The 25334-nt window shown below is 44.5% G+C and overlaps 1 protein-coding gene across 6 annotated transcripts in view; it reads left to right on the plus strand.

Moving 5' to 3' along the window:
• The window catches only part of RAF1 (Raf-1 proto-oncogene, serine/threonine kinase), a 50382-nt gene that overhangs the window by 11062 nt on the left and 13986 nt on the right, over positions 1-25334 (plus strand). For 2 of the 6 annotated variants that reach the window (XM_060239856.1, XM_060239860.1), the window contains 6 exons: positions 4014-4109; positions 11936-12089; positions 15961-16020; positions 18159-18186; positions 18497-18621; positions 21374-21491. In XM_060239856.1, the coding sequence (XP_060095839.1) occupies positions 4014-4109; positions 11936-12089; positions 15961-16020; positions 18159-18186; positions 18497-18621; positions 21374-21491 (581 nt within the window). Of the gene's footprint in view, positions 1-3992; positions 4110-11935; positions 12090-15960; positions 16021-18158; positions 18187-18496; positions 18622-21373; positions 21492-25334 lie in introns of all 6 variants that reach the window. The other 4 variants (XM_060239859.1, XM_060239861.1, XM_060239855.1 and 1 more) reach the window with 3 other exon arrangements.

Raw genomic sequence — 25334 nt, forward strand, 5'->3', positions numbered from 1 at the left:
CTATATTCTCAGTAACTGCCTAGTTATGCTGAAAATGAACTTTTTAAACAATTAAAGTGAGAAAACAGCCATCAGAATGGGCTGATGAATTGTATCCCCACACATTATTTAAGTTGCGAAGGGGTCAGAACCCCTGACAACATAACAGCATCTTTAAATTGGAAATGTAATGAGCAAACAATGTGTGTGGGGGGGGAAGTGTGTGCGTCTTATGGAGCGAATACTGCAAATGCCTCTTGCTTGGAGATTGGGTACAAAAGTGGGAGATCTCCAGCCGCTACCTTGGCAACCCAAATGGATCGTCGCGGCACTGCCCCAGGGATCCTCCAGGGGTCGCCGTCGACCGCCCTCCCCTCCAATGTGGCGCTGGGCCTTGGCTCCCAGCGGGGGCAGATGCCTGGGCTGCACTCCCCCCCCCTCGACTCCTGGTCACGCTGCCTCTGAGCCCTCGCTGTCGTCTTCAGCAGCGAGGCTGTGGGGGTCCCGCATGGTCTCTATTGTGCCTGCTAGGCTCGTCACCTCTTTTGGCTGCTCCTTTCCAGGGGCGCCCCGCCGGAGGACCGCCCGGTTGCCAGCCGCTTTCCCCCCGCTTCGCACTTGTTCTTTGTGCGTCGCCGTCTGTTGGGCCTGCTCCTCCTTGGCTGCCCTCCCCCAGAAGTCCCTGAGGTAGATCGCTGTCTCTGTGATGATGCCGAGCCTGGCCTTCCCCCAGGTCTCCTGCTCCCTCCGGGAGGTTTTGGGGTCGGGGCCTGACCTGGCTTCGATGCTGCTCAGTCTGCGGAAGGTGGGGGGAGGGGTCTCTTTGCCGCTTCCCCGACGGGGGGGCCGCTAGTTGTTGTTTGAATAGGGTTGACTCATGTGCCCCTTTGGGGCTGTGGATTATCATGTGGGGTACCCCCCCCGGCGAGCTTCGCCGGCTCCCTCTACTGTCTCAGCGCCTCTGCTCCCGATTGGAGTTTGTTTGGTGCAGATGCCATTCTCCTGGCGGGAGATGCCGCCAAATGAGCCTTTATAAGGCTTATGGCAGTGGGGCTCGTTGGGAGCGAGGGGGGTCCCCGTCGTTGGGGGGGGGCTGGTAGTTGACTTTGAGCCGGTCTCTTAGGCGCTGGTCCCACGTCTGTACATTGAAGGGGGCCCGCGCGGTGGCCCGCCGAAGCAGTCCATCAGCCTCTGATGGCTCTTGCTCCTGCTCCTCTGCTCCCTCCTTGGCTTCCATCCCTCCCCACCGGTCCTGCAGAGTGGGCAGGGAATGGCTACGCGTTAGGGGTTGGGCAGGGGAGAAGCTAGACTCGTTGCCCCATCGCTGTCCCTGCTCTTGCTCTCTCCTTGTGGGACTTAGCTTGCGTTGGTATGCCCCCTGGATAGAGATGGGGTTCCCTTCAGGCGGGCTCGCTGCCATGACTGGGGGTGCTTGTTTGCGTCTCAGTTGTTAACGGCGGAGCGCTGCAGCCGCGATAGCGGCATCCGTATGCTTGAGCCGCTCAATCAATGCAGCGGCGCTGCCATTTCCCACCCCCCTCCCTTCCAAAGTGCACACAACGCCACTGCCGAGCCTGGAGCATGCATGCAAGAAGCTTCTTCCTCCAAACTGCAAAAGATCCCCCCGTCTCTCTCTCCCCCAGACAGTTGCCAAAGGGAGGCGAAACCGTCTGGGAATCTTTCGGCCCCTGGCTTGCTGGACCCAGAAAGGAGGGAGGGGAGGGATGAGGATGCTGCGTGTGAAGTGTGAATGGTGCCGCCAAGCGATGCCAGCAGCACAAGCGGGGGTGGTTTTCTCTCCCCCCCCCTTCCTTTGCTTCTCCCTTTGGGGTTATTCCAAGGAGGAATGCATTTTGCAAATAGAGTCGGGAAGGGGGCAAAAAAGAGTAAGCCAGGGATGAAAAATAAATGGGTAACGTGTTGGAGGGGGGGTGGGTGGGGAGGTACCGTAGGTAAAAAAGAAAAAACTGCTGAGGGAGCAGTTGAAGCTGAGCTGAACAGCGAGGTAGGAGGAGGGGGGCGTGGGCGGAGGCCTCGGCCAATTGGAGCCTGGCAGAGCATGAGCGGGAAACGCCGGTGGGGTCTCTGTGGGCTTTTTTCCCTCTCCTCTCCCCTCCTCAGACGAGCCCAACGTTCGGAGCGGCCCTGCCCCCTATTATTGTGACAGGGACTTTTGTGAACCACATTTCACAAAAAGTTCTTTTTGGTGAGTTGCCTGAGCTTCCCTGTTTTGCTAAAACAGAAAATACGGGATAGTCTCCTAGCAGAGTTTGGGGGATAAATGAACAGAGGCTTGTAAAGTGTGTTCTGAAACTAGACCTCTGTTTTCATTGAGTAGTGCAGGCAGAGACAATTGCCCCTCGCAGGCTGGTGTTAGGATCTAAAATCCCTCCCAGGTCACTGGGAAATGGCAGACCTAGGGTTGCCAATCCCCAGGTGGGGGCAGGGGATCCCCCGGTTTGGAGGCCCTCCCCCAGCTTCAGGGTCGTCAGAAAGCGGGGAAAGGGGAGGGAAATGTCTGCTGGGAACTCTATTATTCCCTGTGGAGGTTTATTCCCATAAAATCATGGAGAATTGATCCACAGGTATCTGGGGCTCTGGGGGGGGGCTGTTCTTTGAGTTAGAGGCACCAAATTTTCAGTATAGCATCTAGTGCCTCTCCCCAAAATACTCCCCAAGTTTCAAAAAGATTGGACCAGGGGGTCCAGTTCTATGAACCCCAAAAGAAGGTGCCCCTATCCTTCATTATTTCCTATGGAAGGAAGGAATTGAAAAGGTGATGGCCTTTAAATGTGATGGCCAGAACTCCCTTTGGAGTTCAATTACGTATGCTTGTCACAGCCTTGATCTTGGTTCCACCCCTGATGCCTCCTGGCTCCGCCCCCAAAGTCCCCAGATATTTCTTGAATTGGACTTGGCAACCCTAAATTGACCTAACAGACGTATGGTAACTCGCGGGGCTAAATTTCACTGCTGTCAGATGCTCAACAATCCCGTGAGGTATGCATGAACACATGAGAGCCTGTGTGTTGGACTGGATGGGCCATTGGCCTGATCCAACATGGTGCGTCTTATGGAGCGAAAAATACGGTATGTGTTTCTTAGTTTCAATTCTCCCCTCCCCCCTCACAGAATGAGGAGCAACAGTAAAAATAACGTATTATATATTGCTGAGGAGTGAATACACATTAAGATGGCAGTAGCTCTCCAAGGCTTCAGCTAGAGGGCTTTCACATCACCTAGAGCCTGATCTTTTTAACTAGTGATGCTGGAGATTGAAGCTGGGACCTTCCAAATATCAAACAGATGATCTCCCACTGAGCCACAGCCCCTCCGTTGAGTACTAGATTAGCAGCTTCCTGCTTAACAGTCCATGAATCTCAAAGCAATTGTTCTGAAGTTCAAGACTTGCCCAGGATTTCAGCATTGTTGTTCTGCTGTATTACCCTGCATTGCCTCAGGCATTACAGAATGTTCTTTATTTTTTAGGGAGGGGTTATGCCCTTGATGGACCAGTGGTTTAATAACACTATAAGGCAATTTTCATATGTTCCGTTGTGACCGTTGCCCCAAGTTGGTGTTTTAGGGTTATTTGTGTACTTAGTTTTTTGTCATTGGCATAACTTTCTGTTGGAGGGAGGTTGGTGTTGCATGTTACTGTGCATCCATTCTTAGCCTGCTGTGTTTTGTGTATGTTAGGTTTCCTTGTTTTCCTTGTGTACTTGCATTCAGTATAGTGCAGCGTTTCAAATTAATATACTTTTAGAGCACAATTTATGGATACCAAAAGAAGTTTTGAATGTGGCCTTATACATTGTGCTCATTTGCAGGGATTCTTAAGAGCAATCCCATCCAGAGTTTACATTCCAAAATAGGGTCAAGCTGTTCTGTGATATAATTGACTTTTACTTATCAGCTACGATAATTCAGTCATTTGGATTGCACTGGTTAGAACATAAAATTAAGGTTTAATTTGGATGTCGTAAAACTTTGCTTTAATTGTGTTTACTCAGCAACATTGCTTTTGATCTCAGGTTGTTTCCACACTCAAATGTTGGTGACAGTGGTGTCCCTACTCTACCTGCCTTAACACGCCGAATGCGGGAGTCTGTGTCCCGGATACCTGTAAAGTAAGTTATATATCTTCTTCGTGGTCTCTGTGCATCACACTGATGGGATATAGGCGCCTGCGCCGATCACGATCGGTATTCTTGAAAGCTGCGGATTTCCGCACCCCAGGCCCAGTGCGCATGCGCAGAAGCCCCACCGCGCATGCCCACTGGGACCGGAGCGGACATCCCGCCAGTTCTCTTCTGACCGCCACTTGGATCAGTCGATCATTCACTATGGTCGGTAGATACCATTCTTGTTAGTTGCGAAAAAGGACTCTATACTATTTTTGTTCTATTTTTGGGCGAGAGGGAAGGCGGAAAGGCTCGTCTAATATATTTTTTCTCCGATAGTTTTTCCCCTTTCCCGCGTTTTTCCCCTCTCCCCCCCCCCTCCGTTTTTCTTTTTCCCTCGCATGGAAAGGCGTTGGGGATTTTTCAGGAGGTGTACAAAGTGCGGGAGCAAAATCGCCCCTCTGGACGGACACGCGCTTTGCCTCCTCTGCTTGGGCGAGTCCCATAGAACAGACACGTGCGCACATTGTGCAAAGTTTTCGCGGCAGACCAAAAAGAACCGGGCAGCCCGCCTAGCAGCTGCGCTAATGGAGCGCGCGTTGTCGCCCAAGAAAAAACCGACAGCGAGTCACAAGCTGCCGACGACGGAGTCGGTTGATACCGACAGAACTCCCACCGACGCTGATCACCCCACGAAATCGGGCTCGGCATCTAAGTCGGCCTCCTCTACTCCTGCAAAAAGGCCAAGGGAGGAGAAGGGAGCACAACCGGAAGCGAAGAGGAAGAAGAAGGCAGACAAGTCCAAACATCGGCCTGGAGTTTCTACCTCTCCCGCCTCGCCATTGGAATCGACAGCGACGGTACCACCGCTAAAGCTTTTTGCTTTGCCTCGCCGCCGACTAAGCCCTCCGATGCTGGCTTCCATGTCGACCCAGATCGCCATATCATCAGATTCAGATCGGGATCTGGAGCTGACTCAACGGTCGGGAACAGAAGATAGCCCACCCGACATTCACACTGTAGAGGAAACCCTTCGATCCCGGACCCCCCCTGTTCGAGATCGATCGGCCACCCCTCGCCGAGACCGCTTCCGCAGCCCGTCCAGGGGACGCTCGCCCACGCCTCGGCATCGATCCAGAAGCCCCAGGCGCGATCGCTCTAGGAGTGTACTTGGAGACCCAACAAAGAGCCCTCGCCGTCGACGCCGATCGCGAGAGTCGGACGAGGAGAGGTCCCCGCGCAAAGACCGATCTCCTAACCAGAGACAGCCACTGCTACCGATACCCTGGGATCAGCGTCAGTGGCAGTATCTGTACGGATCGTACTCGATGCCCTCCATGTTTCCCTGGTTTCCACCAAGACAACCGGAATGGGACCAGCATTCGGAAGCTTCATGCCGGTCGAGAACATCTTATCGACCCCCAAAGCGTAGTGCGTCAGCATCGGTATCGAAATTGCCGGATACCGTACCCCCACGTGAGCATAAGATCTCCCCTCGCTCCCGAGGCGCAGAACGGGCTATTCCGGAGCCCTTGAAGGCCCCAGAAACCCCGAAACTCATGTCGGAACACTCCGAATCGGTGGAAGGTTCCCCTAGATCGGAGGTGGGCTCAACCCAGGAAGAGCATGAGATCTCCTGATCTCCGGAAGACCCATCGCCTTCCCACAAGGTAGTTGAGGACCAGCCCATTTCCCCATCGGAGGACCTTAAGTCCTATGGGGATCTTGTAAAACGGATGGCCCAGACCTTGTCGTTACCGACAGTACAACCTCAACCTGTGGTTACAGACAACGTCTTTGATATTGTCCAAATGGACACCTCTACTGTCATCGCACTGCCATTGACAACGGTCATGCTGCATACAGCCAAAGCATCCTGGGACAAACCAGCGTCAACCCCCATATCCTCGCGCAGACTGGACCATATGTACCGCGTCCAGGAATCTACGGCTGAATTTTTGTTTAACCACCCCAAACCGAATTCAGTTGTAGTAGCCTCATCATCTAAGGCAATGTAGACACATGCTTCTCCCCCAGATAAAGAGGGAAAGAAGCTGGACATTGACTCCTAGCTGGACCCTAGGAGTCAAGGTAGCAAATTACGCAGCCTGTATGGGGAGGTATCAGTACTCCCTATGGGACCAGCTCTCAACTATTTTGCCGGGCCTTCCTGACCAGGCTAAGAACGCCATCAAAAAGATCCAAAAGGAAGGCATGACTCTTGCAAAACAACAACTCAACTCAGCCAAGCACTCAGGCGACAAAACAATCACCTCGGCTATCACACTGAGACGTCACTCCTGGTTAAGATCGACCGCTCTACAACCAGATACACAGTCATATGTTGAAGACCTTCTCTTTGATGGTAATGGCTTTTTTAGTTCCAACATGGACTCAGTGTTACAGGAAATGGATAAGAGTATCTGAACATCTCGAAATTTAGGAGTACCCGTCTCCTCCAGATCCCAGAGCAGGAGGCCCTGGAACAAACCCTGGAATAAGAAGCTGTTTACCAAACAAACCACTGAGCAGCAATGGAAGCCAAGGAGTACAACATCGTTCTCCAAACCTCCATATAACTCCAAGTCAAAATACTCTCCTGCCTCTTCCCAATCTTCCAGACAGAAGGGAAACAGGCAACCTAAGCAGGGACTTTGACTGCCTTTCCCCCTGCTCCTCCCCCCCTTCTTTTTCGGACCACACCAGGCTTTTTCACCATTTCCAGGCATGGGCCAAAATCACCACGGACAAATGGGTTCTATCAATAATCCAGCTGGGTTATCAGATAGAGTTCCAACAAAGCCCTGTGGTTCCCACAGTCGTCCACACTGCAACATCTCCCACACTCCAAGAGGAGGTGCACTCACTCCTCCAAAAAAATGCAATAGAACCAGTTCCAACAAACCTGGAGGGACAAGGATTCTACTCCCATTATTTCACGATTCCCAAGAGAGACGGAGGTCTTCGCCCCATCATGGACCTACGGGGCCCAAACTTCTTCATTCCACTACCATTTGGCCTCTCCACGGCTCCGAGAGTCTTTACAAAGACCATGGTGGTAGTAGCAGCACATCTACGTCTTCAGGGAATCACAGTGTTCCCATATATAGACGATTGGCTTCTGGTAGCAGAATCGAGATCTCTCCTACTACAGCACATAGGCACCACCCTGGCCCTTCTAGGGGATCTGGGACTACAAGTCAACGAAAAGAAATCCTCGCTCCAACCCTCACAGAGGGTACAGTTCATAGGAGCCATCCTGGACTCAAGAGCCTGCAAGGCTTTCCTACCAGCTCAGAGAGCAGGGGACATTATTTCCCTAGTGAAAACCTTCCTACACGATCAGACAGTCACAGCGCTACAGATCCAGCGTCTTTTGGGCTTGATGGCATCCACCACAGCGGTCTTACCGTTCGCCAGATTCCACATGAGGTTACTGCAACTGTGGTTTCTCAAAACATTCAGATGCCAATCGGACCTTCCGTCTCACAGGCTGACCGTGCCACAATCGGTCCTGTCTTCCCTGAACTGGTGGCAAGAGAAAGAGAATCTCCTCATCGGAGCCCCGTTCCACAGACAAACCCCGACCCTGTCCATCACGTCGGATGCGTCCCTGTGGGGTTGGGGAGCGCATCTCGAAGGCCTGTGTGTGGGAGGTCGGTGGCCTCAATTCCACCTGCAGTACCACATAAACTTTCTGGAGTTATTGGCGATCCATCACGCCATACACTCCTTCCGTCTATTGATTGCGGGAAGGACAGTAGCGATCCTGACGGACAACATCACTGCACTAGCCTACATAAACAGACAGGGGGGGCACGGTGTCAAGAAAGTTATGTCTGTTAGCACTGAGAGTGTGGGAAATCTGCCAGGAGATGGACACAACTCTAATAGCCACCCACCTCCCAGGCACCCTGAATGCCTGCGCGGACTATCTGAGCCGAGGGGGGGCTTCGCTCCACGAGTGGGAGCTCAATTGGGAGTTTCTCCAACCGGTGTTCCAGAAGTGGGGCGCACCAGAGGTGGATGTCTTCGCCACCCGCAGCAGTTCGAAATGCAGGGAATTCTGTTGCAGAGGAGGGGTAGATCCCCTGTCATTGGGGGATGGTCTGCTACTGCCATGGTCACACAGACACGTGTACCTGTTCCCACCGATCCCACTGATCACCAGAGTGGTCCACAAGATTTACAAAGAACGCCCCAGAGGGATCCTCATCACCCCCTGGTGGCCCAGACAGCAATGGTTCTCCCCAGTTCTAAGATTGTCACATGGGACCTTCCATCAGTTCCCAGTGGCTCCAGACCTTCTACTGTCACATCAAGGGCAGGTGATCCACCACGATGTGCCTCACCTGAAACTAACGGCATGGAGGCTGGTGTGAGAGACTTATCGGCAAGAGCGCTACATGTTATCCTTAACAGTAGAAAACCATCCACTAGGAAGTCGTATGAATATAAATGGTCGAGGTTCGCCCAATTTGCCTCGGAGGCCGCGATGGAACCCAAGACAGCGGGCCTCCCAATAATTTTGGACTTTCTGCTTTCCCTACTGGATAAGGGCTTAGCGGTATCATCAATAAAGGTATACTTAGCAGCCATCTCAGCTAACCATGAACAACTGGACGGTTGCTCAGTTTTCACACACCCTAACACTAAAAGGTTCCTAAGAGGCCTCATGAGGCTTTATCCATCAACACGACACCCGGCTCCCTCGTGGGGTCTACCGGTTGTTCTGCAAGCCTTAGCGGGCAAGCCCTTTGAACCCATGGCGACCTGCTCCCTTCAGTTACTATCATGGAAGACAGCCTTCCTGGTTGCCATCACCTCAGCTCGGAGAGTAGGGGAACTGGCAGCGCTACGCTGTGATGACCCATACCTGAGATTTAGCTCCGAGGGAGTTTGGCTCCGTCCAGATGTCACTTTCCTCCCGAAGGTCATCTCCTCGTTCCATCTGAACTCGGAAATATACTTACCGGTGTATTTCCCCGATCCTAGTACAGAAATGGAACGAAGGCTTCACGCCCTGGATGTAAAGAGAGCACTCTCGTTCTACCTACATCGGGTAGGACCGGGTCGCAAGGACCCCAGACTTTTTATTTCATATGCTCCAGCTTCACAGGGCGTTAGAGTCTCCCCTCAGCGACTCTCTGAGTGGATTACAGAGACTATAAAACTGTTATCTTCTAAACAAGAGGCCCTTGCCGGGGCCCATTAGAGCCCACTCAACTAGAGCCATGGCTACTTCTGCGGCCTTCATGAAGGGCGTGCCACTAAGAGACATTTGTGAAGCTGCCACTTGGTCCTCGCCACATACCTTTGTAAGACATTATGCGCTGGACCTTAAGTGGCGCAGACGTTCGTCAGTGGGTCGTGCTGTTCTTCAGGAGCTTCCCTGCTGATGGACCGTCGCACCCTCCTCCAGGTATGAATTTGGCTTGCTAGTCTCCCATCAGTGTGATGCACAGAGACCACGAAGAAGATAAACAGGTTTCCTACCTGTAACTGATGATCTTCGAGTGGTCATCTGTGCAGTCACACTACCCGCCCTCCTTCCCCTCCGCTGCCGGTCCATCTGGAAGGGCTTACGCAGCGGTCAGAAGGAACTGGCGGGATGTCCGCTCCGGTCCCAGTGGGCATGCGCGGTGGGGCTTCTGCGCATGCGCACTGGGCCTGGGGCGCGGAAATCCGCAGCTTTCAAGAATACCAATCGTGATCGGCGCAGGCGCCTATATCCCATCAGTGTGACTGCACAGATGACCACTCAAAGATCATCAGTTACAGGTAGGAAACCTGTTTTTTCATTATATGACTTCTGTCACTAATAAAAAAGTTAGTCGTATAATAATGTCCTGATGAGATGTATAAGATATGAACTTTTTGTATCCATGATACCATTCAAAATATTTCCCTGATCTGCCACTCTTTAATGATGCAATCCTAAGCATACATGAAGTTTCTTTATGCTGGATCAGACCATTGATCCATCAAGGTCAGTATATTCTACTCAAATTGGCAGGGGCTCTCCAGGATCTCAGGCCTTTCAGGTCTTTCACATCACCTACTGCCTGATCCATTTTAACTGGAGATGCTGGGGACTGAACCTAGAACCTTCTGCATGCAAGACACACAGCTCCTCAGTACATACTGAAGGAGTAAGTATTATTCAACTCAGCAGCTATTTCTGAGTAGATGAGCTTTGGTTTGGCACTGCACAAGAGAGTTCTAGCAATAAAACTGCTTTATTTCCTTTCCTTTATAATGAAGTTATGAAGGTGAGGGGTGGGGGCAACGTCTGCTTAGCAGGGGTATGCAGAAAATTTGGGCATGGCTTATTTGTGATCTGAAATAGACATGTCTAAATACTCCTTGGATTCTTACTGGTGACTGGCAGTGAATCCTAAACAGAGCCTCACCCTTCTAATTACACTGGAATCAATAGTCTAAGCTGTAGCCCTGCTTTAGATGATATTGTTGGAGGAGCAATCCAATTGTAAAATAACTCTATTTATGTAAGTCAGGCTAGAGCAGAACAAAAATTGTGTGAACACAGGACACCTGCCTTGAGCATGCCAGCAGATCTGGGTTAGTGCCTGGATGAGATTCTTCCAGGGAATTTTGTTTAAAACACTGTAGTTGCCACAAAGGAAAGAATAATGTTTGGTACCAAAGTATGCCATATTTCATTCACCCTCTACCTCAGTCAGTAATACTGTGATGTTATCCAAGCATTTGTATGCCATGTTAAAACTTTGCTTGTATTTTGTTGGTTTCATATGACAGAGTTAGTCTGACAAAAGATCTTTTCATTGATTTTGAATGATAATCATTGTATAGAACAAACACAGTTTTTACAAAAACTTTTAAAGAATCAATTGGTTGCGTTTATATGTTAACTATATTCAAGTGGACTTCTGAAAGAAGATCAGACAAGTACAGTGTTTTGGATACCTTTGTTTAACATTAAGCTCTTATAGAACTTATATAATGCTTATCAAGTATTTATGGCCTTTAAATTTTTGGCAATATTGGTCTTAAAGCAGTTATGCATTTTTAAGCGGTCTGACAGCACAAACAGCTTTGAATGACATTGTGATCAGCACTTGGCAAAGAGTTGTTTTAAAACAATTTGTAATTGTGTGTGTGTAATGTTTATAATTTATTCAGTATTACTGTTTAGTGTTAGTGGCACTTTACAGTTTTATTCTAACCCCCTCCCCTCTCCCACCCCGATTCCCTGGCCATTGTTGTGTTGAAGGTTGAACAAATGGTTTTGGCCAAAATAATGCAATGCAGTTTTTATTGGTTGATTTTAAAATGTCTCTTTGGGGAAAATATTTTAGTTCTTATTATGTTCTGGTGTCGTTAATAGCACTATGTAGGAGGAAAATAACTAACTTGTATAATAAGTGAAGCCTGACTGAATTGACCCTAAGTGAAAATGACACTGGGTATTAATTAAAATTAGGTGTCAAGATAGGCCAGTTAAGCAGTATAGTTGGTAACATTCAAAAGTGCTTTTATTACATTGTACTAGAACCTATTTTTGTTGATGAAAAATTTTATAGTTCAGAGATGCATCTGGAGTGATCATTCCCTATGACTTAAGGATGCAGCTCTATTCCTCAGAATATTTTTACACATAATCTGACCACTGTAACAATTTTATGTTGGAGGAATATTTGTTTATATACTGATTCTTTATGAAGAAGGACTTTATGTTGACCAAACTGTTGTTGTTAGTAGGCTTATCTCTATGTAGTTTGCTGGACTAACTTCACAGATGCATAAATAGAGGCAGAAATGAACTGTGACTTCTGTCTTCGCTCCTTTAGCTCTCAGCACAGATATTCTACACCTCATGCCTTCACATTCAACACATCAAATCCTTCTCCTGAAGGTTCCCTCTCTCAAAGACAGAGATCTACGTCAACCCCCAATGTCCATATGGTCAGCACTACCATGCCTGTAGACAATCGGATAATTGAGGTAATCTTATCTCTGGGTGTTTAGCAGAGGTTTTTGTATTTTTGTGTATCTGTTTATTTATTCTTATTAGTAGTAAATTATGTGTCTAGCCTAGTGACATCTTACTGTTTCACTTGCCATAGTCTGTGCTAGCCTGTTAACAGGATTTCCACAGAAATGGAAATATGCAAAACTGAACAAATTTGGCTGCTAAAAATGATGCCTTCATTTGTTTCTTTTGCTGGTTTAATAGGTTTATTGGATTTCCAGGTACAGAGTATGGGGGAGGGGAATGGAAGGTAAGGGGAAAGGGAAGGGTACTTGAATATAAAAAAAAATCATAATATTTCTACTTATACAATGCTCAATTCATATTGTCATTAGTATCTATGATCTGATAATATTCACTGCAAACAGATCTTCTCATTTAATAATACAATACATATATCTCTTGAAGCTCCTACTTAAGCTTAATATCTCTTGAAGCTTAATATCTCTTGAAGCTCCTACTTAAGATGAGAATATAACTATATATAGGGCAAAAATTTTCACAAATTACCTTGCTTGACATATTTTGGAAGTTTATATATCACAACATAGCCAATTATATAATGGTTCCCAAATTTTCTTACTTTCACAGAGATTAGCATCTCTCAGAATGGCTGATAGTGTATCTATTTCTGCAAATTCTAAAAGCTTAGATATTAGTTCCTCTTTTCTTGGTATTTCTTGAAGTTTCCAGTATTTGGCATAAATTATTCTAGCTGCAGTCATGGCATGTATTAAACAATTTCATCTGTCTGGAGTAATCTTCTGGTAGTATATTTAACTCCATTTGTTTCTTTAATTTTCTTTTACTTTATTTATACCCGGCCTTTCTGATGGGGTGACTCAAAGTAGAGTACATTATTCTCCTTTCCTCTTTGTTATTCTCACAACAATCCTGTGAGGTAGTTTAGACTTAGTGTGTATGACTAAGTCAAGGTAATCCAGTTTAGTTTCCATGAAAGAGTGGAGATTTGAATCTCTCAGATCCTAGTCCAGAACTCTACCCACTAAGCACACTGGCTCTTGATTGTTGAGAATAGACAGCTACAATCAGTACTATTTTGAGTAGAAGGAGCTACTCACAAGCCCTTAAATTAATACATAACATAGCATTCCTCTGTATCAGGGGATTCAGCTGTATACAGTAGCTTTCTGTTACTAAATTTTGTGCAGTAACTTTCTTCACAGGAGCCATGTGGCAAGATAGTAGGTAACCTGTGCTTGATCTTTGAAGGTATTGGGAGCTTTCTGAAGAGATAGACTTGACTATTCAGAATTTGATAGAAACAGTTAAGCATGTCCTCCTATATTGCCAGTTTTACCAGAACATTCAGATTTGTATATCACTCCAATTATGTCCAAATATCCAGGCAGACCTGATCAACTTACATTTCACTGTTTCTGACTGACTGGTATAATGACATTACTATAAAGGTAGCAAAATTTTCTGCTTTGGCATGTTCAATTAGGTAGAAGAATGTGCTCTTAACAGATTTTATTTTAATAAATGCATATATATATATATGTATATGTATATATGTATATATATGTATGTATATCTTTTGTCAAGCCAGTGTGACTAGAACAAATTTTATCTTGGCAAATACGTTTTTATATTCAGTATATTCTGACACCTAGTAATGTCTGTGGTGTTTGAGTTTGATCTCTGATCGTAAAAAACTATTGAGTATTCAGAGTTTAAATGTTTTTGTCAGAAGAGAACCTTCTGGTTTGGACAGATTTTAGAAGCAGAGAAAAGCCAAATCCTGCCAGCTGCCATCAGACAAATTGAGCTTGCTTCAACTCAGGCCAAAACTGAGTTTGCTTGGCCAATTTCTGAGCTAAGTCTGTGCCATGCTCTCAGAAGTGCCATCTGAAGTTTGATGGGAGACCACAGATTTCCTTCCTTTTTGCTGCTCTTTTTCCCAGCACTTACCTTATGGTATTGTCACATCATTCAAGCAGGCACAAGGATCCGCTGAAGATGTGGTTCCCAAGGATCTTGATGTGTCAGTATAGTCATGATCAGGATCCATTAGAGCAATATCTTCCATAGATCCTTGCATCTGAAATGCCCTTATAGCTGTGCCAGAGGTCAAAAAGCCTTACAATGAGTCCTTTAGTCCAGCTGCCTAGTATGGAGACAGCTGCAACAGCAGGCTGACTTTAGGCCTAGCCAAGCCTGAAGTGAGCTAGGCTTGTACTTCATAGTTTTGCTTTAGAAACAGCTTGATGAGGCCTTCTTGATATCCAAGTTCTGAAATTCAGTGCCATCAGTAGCTTGAAGTCAAAATACTGATAATTGCAGGGTTGTATGCTGCACAGAGAAACCTTCCTAGGACAGAACACATATACTCAAAAAGACTTTTCATGTCTCTGCTAAGGTTTTGCTACCAGCAGTCCTGCGTTTCTTTTTCTTGGCTGATTTTTTTTTAAATGCCAGTATCCTGTCTTCCCACATACCCACACATTGAAGTTGAAGTTCTGCAGCAGGGTGAACACTTAGATCATCAGGCCTGGGTATATCTTATGATTTTGCAATTGCATCATTAACTAGGAAGTGATTTAGGCAGGGGTCATTTTATAGAAAAATAGGTGGTGGAGCTCATCCAGGGGTTGTTATGCAGCTGCACATACTATTCAATGGACAAGGAGGTGGAACTCTCAGAAGGAGGAGGTGGAACTCTCAGAAAGGTTCAGGAGCTGCGCTCCTGTGAGCTCCCATTGAATCCGAGCCCTGGATTTAGGACATATTCAGTGTATAGTCTTTTAAGACTGCGAATGCAGGTTTGAAATAATGAGCAATGTGAGGAGGAGTGAAGAAATGAGCTTGATTTCTAGCAGGGAAGGAAAATAAGATGCTTAGCATAGTTATTTGCCCTTTACTATGAACAGCTGAATTATTCAAAATAAACCATACTTGCACATTTAAATAGCATATTAAGTACAAGTCATCTTTTATAGTTATAAATTTTGTTACAGAATTCAGTTTATTTATTTTAAGCTCAGAAGAGAGACAGCCTTGTCTGTAATAATTGTGACTGCCATAAAATGATTTTTAGCTTCTCAACATGGTCTTCTCAGCTTTGGTTTCCTAGTTTTTCTCATGGGATAAGTTTTTGTGTTTGGCTTTCTGAATGGCCTTGTGTACATGCTGATGTTTTTGAATGGCCCCAGTTAACATAAATTCACATGTGATTTCTCTAACCAGTCTGGGAATTCTTCCCTGGAGTTGTATGTTGAGTTTGGAGAGGTAGAAGAAGGAATAGTTGTTTTCCTTACTGTTCAGGCTCATGTGTACAGTAGGAGTTTTCTCTTGCTTCAGCCTTAGAATAGTGACTCCATTGCATGGAGCGCTAGGAAATCCAAACCTATGAACGCCTTTCTAATCTTATAGAGTTTTATAGATCAGTGGATTAACTCAGGTGACCCCAGAATCTTTTTTTAAAACAATCTTCCTTATAAGAGTTAGTATTTCACATCTGCTCCCACAAAACTCTTGAAGCTTCTTTCATGGGTCTTTTTTAATGCAAGTAAGCTTTATAGCAGAACTTGAATACTTTCTAGACTTACTGGGGGGGTGCAATTTAGCAACCGTTCCTTTGGAGGGTATTGCACGGTTGGTAGTTTTTGTTGAGCAGAAATGTCTGCCTGCCTAACTTTGAGTGTCATTACTGAGCATTCTTGCATCAGATTTAAAAGTCCCGTTGATAAAGTAGCATGCACATTGTTAATGTTAACTGATCTTTCAAGTTCTCTTCTGTACTACTTTCATTTAGCAGCTGGAAACTATTTTTTTACTACTCCCTCTGTTCTTTTCCTATTTCTTATTGCTTTGAATTAGAATAACAGCCTGAATGCTTCTCCCAGGTCCTGGTGCAGACGATTCTGTTTAAGGGGAAGAGTAGGTATTGTCTGGATGCCTTTGCTTTCTTGCAGTTGACAGGATTGCTAAACACACATACACACATGCACAATTAGTCAAACAGTGTGAGTTAACACAACTATAGATTAACTGTTAGAAATTGTGCAGCATGTTTGTTTGGTATTAATTCTAAAACCAGAGTTGGTAATTCCAGATAGCATCTCAATTGCAAATACATGCGAGTCAGCAGTAAAGAGCAAAAGTATACCTTTTGGAGTAAACCTTTCCATGTCAGCTTTACCCTCAGGAATTTAGTTGTATAAGTACGTTCAAACTATGTGGGTATATTGGTTAAATATTTAATTATCAAAAATATAGAGAGAAGTGTTACTGTTTAGTCTCCCTTGGGAATAGTGAATTATAGCATGTTCCTACCAAGAAGCCATACAGAAAGCCAGACTAACAATTAAGTTTCATATAAAGCAAGACTTCAGTAAATAAAAACTTGTAATTATAGAAGATACCTCAGAGGTAGTTCTTCAGACAGTTGCCAACTGGAAATCTAGTACTTTGTTCGAAGTTCAAATTAAAATGGAAAACTCTTGAAACACAGTGTGTGTATTTTCTTAGAAATTCGGGGTCTAAATTATGTATGCCCCTGGTAAGCATTCAGATTGCGTTTAAAGAAGTGGTGGACAACCTGTGTCCTTTTGGGCCATGTGCAAGCCACAGCACATATGTGTGTTGCTGTAAAATACAGATTTATTTATCTGTATTTATCTGTATAAATTTATTTACAAGGTCCCAAGAATACCCCATACTTTCTAGGACATCTCCCAGATTTCTAACCCTGAAATATGGGTACCTTATTGCAGTGGTCCCTAACCTTTTATGTGTAGTGATCTACAAGTTCAAATTTACTTAGTATGGGGATACACTTGAAAAAAAATCACAAATAATTAAAACTACAAGAGCCTAGGACCCACTTTCACAGGGTTTCTGATCCCCTATTTCAGGGGTGGCCAACGGTAGCTCTCCAGAAGTTTTTTGCCTACAACTCCCATCAGCCCCAGCCAGGATGGCCAATGGCTGGGGCTGATGGGAGTTGTAGACAAAAAAACATCTGGAGAGCTACCGTTGGCCACCTCTGCCGTATTTGTATCAGGAACCCAAAGGTTGGGAAACATTGTATTAGAATTTGGCATGGTACTAGGCAGTATAAGTAGAAGGGTAAATCAGCACCTATCCAGATTGCTATGTATCTTGGAATTGGCTGCCTCCCATACTCCTTGTATATTTCAGAAGGTGTTCTTTGCTTGTTTGCTATATTCTGAGAACTGTACCCAGTTGACCTTTTTCAAAATCCATCTCTTCAGATTGAAAAAAAATATATACTTTTCATATTCCTTATATTCTATCCTGCCAAATAATTTTATTACAAATTCATATCTCTCATTAATTTTACGTACAATCTTTATACCCCACTTTCCCTCCAAAGAATTAAGGGCAGTTGTTACGTGGTTTCCTGGCAGTTTCTGGTCATTTTCTGGGCCTTGTTTGATGTGGCTTTTGTCTTGTGAATTGTTTCAGCGCTTGCCTTTCTGTTGATTATTCAAACTATGCTTTGGATCACATTAGACAGAGAGGGGAAAATATCAGTTTATCTTACATCAAAGATGTGCATGTTAACATAAGGAAGCATGTGTCGCATGAAGTGAGGGAAGAGAAACCAGCTCAGTTGCAGCAATGGTACTGTGGAGTCTCAGGGTTTTTACTGATATGAAATTTTTACACATCCAGTTCCCTGCAGTGTTTGAACATAGTATTTTTCCTAAGTGGAAAATGATTTGTTGTATGTGGTAGGCTATATTAGACACATTTTGTATAAAGCTGACGTTTCAGTGTAGTAGCTAATAATGCCCTTATTTGGACTGTGCTGCTCTTACGAAGGGAACTGATTGGAGAGTTCTAACTAAATATGCTTAATGTTTAGTGCCAGTAAACATTAGGATTCCTAGTATTTACAGTAGCCAACACCTTCTCTAAAAGAATCTTTTGGTTGTTATGTGAATCAAAGCTGCTGAGTCGTTTCTCATTACTGAGAACTTTTCCTGATCCATTTTCTACTGCCCACAGAAATTTTCCTGAAGTATTGGTATTGTTTCTTTCTGTTTCAGGATGCTATTCGTAGTCACAGTGAATCAGGTGAGTGTTGCATTACAAAGGTAACTGAGATTTTGAGAGCTGCTTTGCAGCTTTCCAAAATTTCTGTGCAGAGTTTTGACTGTGCAAAGTTGTCTTACAATGAATCATAGTCCCTATAATTTATTCTGACTTGCAACAGTTCTCCAGTGCTTCTGGCCTTTCCTTACACAGGTATCTGAGGCTTTTTTAGCTGCAAATGTCAGAAGTATGAATTGGGGCTCTGTGTATACAAAGATCTGGACTCTCCCCCCAACATATGTTATAAAATTAATAAGTTTATTTTCCTTTTTAAATTATAAATTATGTGAAGTATCACCCTCAGCTATATCTGGAAGTCCCAACAATACAAGTCCCACAGGATGGTCTCAGCCTAAAGTGCCAGTTCCAGTCCAAAGAGAGAGAGCTGCAGGATCTAACACACAAGAAAAAAAAATTGTGAGTATCTATTTGTCAAACCGTTTAGAGAGAAGAAAAACTATTCTTTTGCCACCACTGTACCTGCATAGAATTGTCCTGTTGTTGTGGAAATCTGTGACACTGTGGAACACTCACCTTTCAGAGGTGGGATGGAATACTGGAGGGAAACACAGTAGCTATTCAGATTTGCCTCTGGCAGAGTGCGGTCATGGTTTCAGTCTGCCTCAGCAAAGAAGCAGATGGTTTGAAGTTTGGCAGGGTTGGGAGAGGATGGGTCCCTGTTTTTTAGTCCAGTCTCCGATAAACAGACCTTGTGTATATGTAGTCTGACCCTTGGAAAAGGCTGATGTAGGTGGAATCCTCTCTTTGCGAAAGGATCCAACCTAGTACCTAGTCACTGAAATGGTTGTACTTTAAAGCATTTTAGAAAATCTGTACCGCACTCTGAAGCTATAACTAACTTAAATTTATGTGTCTCAGCCAGGCTTCTCCTTTGATGGTCTGGAGAATTGGGATGCTGATTTGGTCTTTAAAAACAAACAGAAAATAAATAAATCTTTGTTATTTACATACAACTCCTGTCTCCATGATTTCCATGTTCTTTTTACCACAAAACTTATCTCACAGCAGTGGAGTCAAAGCCTTTACACTTGCTACCTTACATTATCATGTAACTGAGGTGAAGGTTTACATTTCTAAACAAAACTGGTTCCCCCAAATCATAAGAGGCTGTGTGGGTCACTTTGTTTAGTAGAAAGTACCTGTCATAGATACCTTTCAGCTTGCCTAGTTTAAAGAGGTGGCCAGGATTCTTGAAAGTTTGAGATCCGCCACATGCTTGTACGACCCTTGCCTCTCCTGGCCGCTTAAATCTGCCAAGGGGCAGGAGGGAGAGCTAGTGGTTTGGGTCTGCAAGGCAGTGAATGAGTCCCTGAGAGTGGGTGATCAGTCATCCTTGTCTGGAAGCAGGCATGTGATATCATTTATCATGGTTTCCTCCTAGACTGCCTTGTGAGGTTGGGACTGGTAGGCACCATTTAGTGATAATTTCAGTCCTACCTTGAAGGTGGACTTCAGAGTGAGCTGCTGCTGGACTGCTGCTTGGCCTCTGGCTTCAGGGTCCTGCAAGGCTCTTTTTTTTGTCTTCCATGCTTTTCAATATATATATATATATGAAGCTGCTGGGAGATACCATCTGGAGACTGGGCTGAGTGATGATGCAGATGACGCTCAGCTCTATCTTTGACTTCCTGCAGATCCTAGGAAGGCTCTGAAACTGAATTGGTGTCTGGTGACAGTTTTGGGATGGATGAGGGCTAAGAAACTGAAATGTAATCCTGACATTGATGCTACTGGTGGGGAGAAAAGTCTGACCCAGGAGCTGGGTTATTTTTTCTTCTGAATGGGATTGCCCTCTTCCTAAAGGGGCAGGTTCATTACTTGGGGATGCTGCTGGACCCAGGCAGTGGTAGACAGGGGTGCCTTTCGCCAGGTGCAACTATTCCTGAGCAGCAAATATCTTGCCACTATGGTGCACGCTGTATTAATGTCTAGATTACATTACTGCAATGTGTTCTATATGGGGCTGCCCTTGAAGGCTGTGTGGAGACTACAATTGGTACAGACTGCTGCACCTAGAACACTGAGGGGGAGTGGGTTGTAAGGACCATATCATTCTAGTCTTTTTTTATTGTCTAATCTGGCTCCCAGTTTGCTTCTGGGCCCAATTCAAGGTGCTAGTATTGACCTTTAAAACTCTATAAAGCTTTGGACCAGCATACCTGAAGGACCGTCTACTCCCATATGAACCTGATCCACCTACTCTGTCATCTTCAGAGGCTCTGCTGTGGGTGCCCTCACTGTCTCAGGGTAGATGGGTGGCAATTTGAGAGAGGGTGCTCTTGATCATGGTGCTGAAACTTTGGAACTCCCTCTCTGTCTCCCTTTATTGTTGTCTTCTACCAGCAGGTGAAGACTTTGGTTTTGGTTGGCATTCCCTTACTCTCTAGTTAGCCATCTTCCCTTTTTGTGTGTTTGCTTCTGTGTGTTCATATTATTAATTTAAATGAGGGGGTTAGATAAAAATATGGAGCAGAGTCCATCAGTGGCTATTAGCCACAGTGTGTATATATCTGTGTATGTATGTGTGTGTGTGTGTGTGTGTGTGTGTGTGTATATATATATATATATATATATATATATATATATATATATATATATATATATATATATATATATATATATCTATCCCATCCAGTCCAACACTCTGTGTCACACAGTGGCCAAAAAAAAAAGTTTATATATATATATAAATTTTTGGGGGGCCACTATGTGACACAGTGTTGGACTGGATGAGCCAGATGAAGGCATGCTTTCAAACATTGTAGCAGTACAATTAATAATACTCTCTGCTAAGCATTTGTTTGCTGCTCAGAGATTATAAGACTTCATCTGTAAAAAGTGGAGATTCTTAATGTTCATATTTAATATACAATGGAATTGTAGCCCATCAGCTGAGGAGTCAAAAATTTTTGGAATTATACCCATGATTATTCTCTAGCTGTGTATCACAAAGCATGTACAAATGGTAGTTTACTAATTTTTCTGATACATCTTTTTGGTTGACATTTTGACACCTGCATTGTAACCATCCATATTGTACAGATTTAGATCTGTGTTCAATGTTTCTAATAACATATTTGATATGCATTTAAATATGAATTGCTAAAACTTGTTTTCCAGGATTTGTAAATATTTACTTGCTTTTCAGAGACCTCGTGGACAGAGAGATTCAAGTTATTACTGGGAAATAGAAGCCAGTGAAGTTATGCTCTCTACCAGAGTAGGGTCAGGCTCCTTCGGGACTGTTTACAAGGGCAAATGGCACGGTATGCAATTTACAGTTCCATTATAATTATTCTGAAGTAATGATATTAAAATTGTCTACTGGCAGGTGGGGGTTGGAGTTGAGGCCCTATGTGCACAGTTTTGTTTCGAATTCATATACACATGTAAAAACTCACCTTGCTACATGTTTGGTGAAATAGTACACTACACAAGAGGGCATTTATTCTAAGTTATATAGCAAGAATAACATTGACTGGAATAGGTTGAAGATTCAATACAGTGTGATGCATTCAGTAACTTTCTCACCTGTTGTTCTGTGTGCTGTTTCACATATTAGTTTTCCTACTAATGTCTGAAGAATAGGAAAGAGGGAGGAAAAAAGCCCCCCAATGAATATATGCCTTATCTTTGACTTTAAACAACCAGTGTGCCTCATGGAACATTCCTGCTCCCTTTTGTTTGGCCACCTGCATAAAAGTTTAATGCATGATGTTATAACATTGCTATTCTTTTATGCTGCTTAAATCATAAGAAAATTTGATTCTGCTGCTGTTTTCTTTGTTGGTTTTGTTTTGCCAAAGTTGAATATTTGTATTGGTTTTGTTGTATTTTAAATGTTGCAAAATGCTTTGAAAAACTGGTTAGAAAGCTGGATAAAAATGTTTTAAATGAACTTAGGGGCCACCTGAAACAATCTCTGAGGAAAGTAGCATTTTTAAGCACAATAAAAGATAGCTTGAGCCAGTCCAGATAATGATTGTAGATACATTTTTTCAAGATTTGCCCTTAATTTTAATATACATGTCTGCATTTGGTTAGTGCAGGAAGAGAAACTACCTCCACTTCTGATACGAAAGTGGGCAGTACAGTTTTAAATTCTATACCCAAGAAGAAGAATTTCCCCTCTCCCTCTCAATAGCAGTGGTTGTGGCTAGTGGGCTGCCTACCAGCCAACATATATGAGGAGAACTGCTTCCTTTTTCAGTCCCCCTTCCCCCAGAACCTGGCAAGTTGTTTCACTTGAAGGCATCTAATGCTAAGAACTCTGGAGATTACATTTCCCAGGATGCACCAGGCATGCCAAAACAGAAGTCAAGGTTCTGGGTTGATATGGGTCAGCTGGAAAGAGAAGAGGAGAGACTTATTCTCTCTGCCTGCCAGTTTTCCCACCTACTACTACTGGGGTGGGAGAAAGGAGGAGAGAAGTTTAAAGTAGAAGTGTCAAGACTATTTATTGTTTTTACTAAATGTCTTTTTCCCCTTGCCCATTTCTTAATCACAGAGAGAAGGTGGGAGGGAGGATCTCAAGTCAACATATTTGATTGCAGTGCTAAGATTTTGAAGCAAATTGTAAAATAAACTAAGACTGATTAAACTGAGTTCCAGGCTTGTTTTAAAACATGCAAACATTAACTGAAATGATTTTCTTTTGATGAGAAAGGGTCAATCTCAAGCAACATTGATGTGCTTATATACTCAGATTTGTTGGAGGACATGAATTTGGTTGCTAGTAAACCTTCATGTTCACTGAGTTTTATTCAAGGGATGAGCTTTTGTGTGCATACATCCACTTTCTTGTGTGCATGCGCACAAAAGCTCATACCTTGAATAAAACTTGGCTAGGCTTAAAGATGCCACTGACTGGACTCTTAACTTTGTCCTACTGCTTTAGATCAATACCTCTCTGGATCTATCATCATGTTCACTGTCACTGTGCAAGATTCTTAAGTAGTACTCCTTTCTTGCTTCTCTTGTGCACCTTGTGGTTTCCTTGAAATGAAGCAGAGCAGTAACAGCCACATGGCCCTATACTGCTTGACAGATACTTAAAGTATTCTGCATGGAACCAAAAGCTATATTTCTGTTTTTCTGACCCACCTCATTAACGATGGCAAAATCCAAAACTTTTTCGAAAGAATAAAACAAAGTTTAGGTGGAAAATTACTAAGGAGTTCCCAAGTGAGTAAAATGCTAAAATGACATGGAAGATTTGCAGACACTTCTGCATGCAAATTGAAATCTCATGGTGCTCTACAAGACTGAAATGTATGGTAGTGAGGTTGGTGTCATGGGGTTTGTGTAAGCATGACACTAGCTGGTAAAGAAGCTGTGCTTATGTAAGTGTAGGCCTTATACTGAGTCAACAGGTGATTTGATAAAAGTCAGTTTTGTCTGCTCTGACTGGCAGTAGCTCTCTAGGTTCTTTCTATAGCTTTGACTATTTGATTCTTTTAACTGGAGATGCTGGAGGTTGAACCTTAGGCAAACTGCATGCTACACCAGATGCCCTACCTTGAGCTCCAGGCCCCTCCCTAAATAGCATTAATCTTTGTTTGCACAAATTTAATTACTCTCAAATTCTAAAGATTAAACTCAGAATGTACCTAAGTTTGTGTTACTGTGAGCACCGTTGATTAGACAGTAACAAGTAAAGGAATGTTAATATAGGTTGGGGGAAAGAACACACATCCCCACTGCCCATACGTGATCTTTTAGGCATGGTAACAGCAAAGCTAATGTTAGTCTTCACTGGCCTCCTTTGCTGTCATCATTCTTGCATGTAGAAAACAGAATGCGCTATATTTAAGACAGCTCAGACACTGAACATTTGTAATTCTGGGACTGTGTTACCATCTCCTTGAATGATGCTGTTGTGATGCTGGAAATGTATTCAGCGGTATATTCCCTCCCCTTTCATTTTGCTACTTCTGGTTTGTTTGTGTTAAAAATCTGTTAATGACAATGCAAGCCAGGTTTTGTTTTGTTTGAGAAGCATGATAGGCACTTCGTGGGGCAGCAGTGAACACTGTCTAGCTGGGTTGTATTAAACCATTAATTGCCCTTGAAGCCAGAAATGTGTAGTTGCCTTTTTCTTTCTTAGTAGTCCTTATTTAGATTCATCATGTATGTCCTCAAACTTCTGCAACCCAAGGATCCCCATCTTGATTTTTAAAAAGTCCAGGCTCCCCCAAAACTTTCGTTCCTCATGCAGTGGCACAGTAAGCCACAGGTATTCCAAAGAGGCTTCTATCTTCTTGTATCCTCAGAGCAGCACTATGAGACCATGATCATCTACTCTTTAAAAGCAAGTTTAAGGAAAATGTTTCTGTATATAAGCTATATAACCTACTGGACTGCAGTAGTACTATCCATCTTAATTTCCTTGTGTTTTGCCAAACAACATTATCATAGTCTCTCACTGGTAATAATTATTCCAATTTAGAAGTGTTTACTTACTTTCTTTATAGCTTGCCTTTCTCGCTGAGACTTAAGGCCACATTACAGGATAAAAACAATCTGCTCATATAGCAAAATACATTCAGTGGAACCAGGGCCGGCATGTGGGAATAGGCCAAGTAGGTGGATGCCTAGGGTGCCACCTGGCCTAGGAGTACCACGAGGCGCCCCTTCTCCTTACACCCTGTGGCTACTGCCTTCCTGACTTCGCCAAGGCTTGGGAAGCCTCAGTGAAGTCGGGGTGTGTGGCAGCAAGCGCTAGCTGCCTTCCTGACTTCGCCGAGGCTTCCCAAGGCTCAGGAAGCCTCAGCGAAGTTGGGTGTGCGTACCAGAGGGCATGCTCAGAACCTGACTCTGAGCGCGTCTGCTGCCTTCCTGATTTTGCCGAGACTTCCCAAGGCTCAGGAAGCCTCGGCACAGTTGGGGGGCATGGCAGCAAGCATGCTCAGAGTTGCTGCCTCCTGACCTTACCCAGTCCTCTCCCTCTTCAGAGGGAGCTGGAAAAGAGGACTTTCCATCTCCCTTTGAAGCAGGAGAGGGCTGGGCATGGGGTGGGCCAAGTGTTCGAGCTTTGCGTGCCCCTATGACATAACTTCTGGTGACATCATCTGTGTGCACATGCAAATAGAGCACTTGCAGGGGCTCAG

The sequence above is a fragment of the Heteronotia binoei genome, chromosome 5, assembly GCF_032191835.1.
Source record: "Heteronotia binoei isolate CCM8104 ecotype False Entrance Well chromosome 5, APGP_CSIRO_Hbin_v1, whole genome shotgun sequence".
NCBI lineage: Eukaryota > Metazoa > Chordata > Lepidosauria > Squamata > Gekkonidae > Heteronotia > Heteronotia binoei.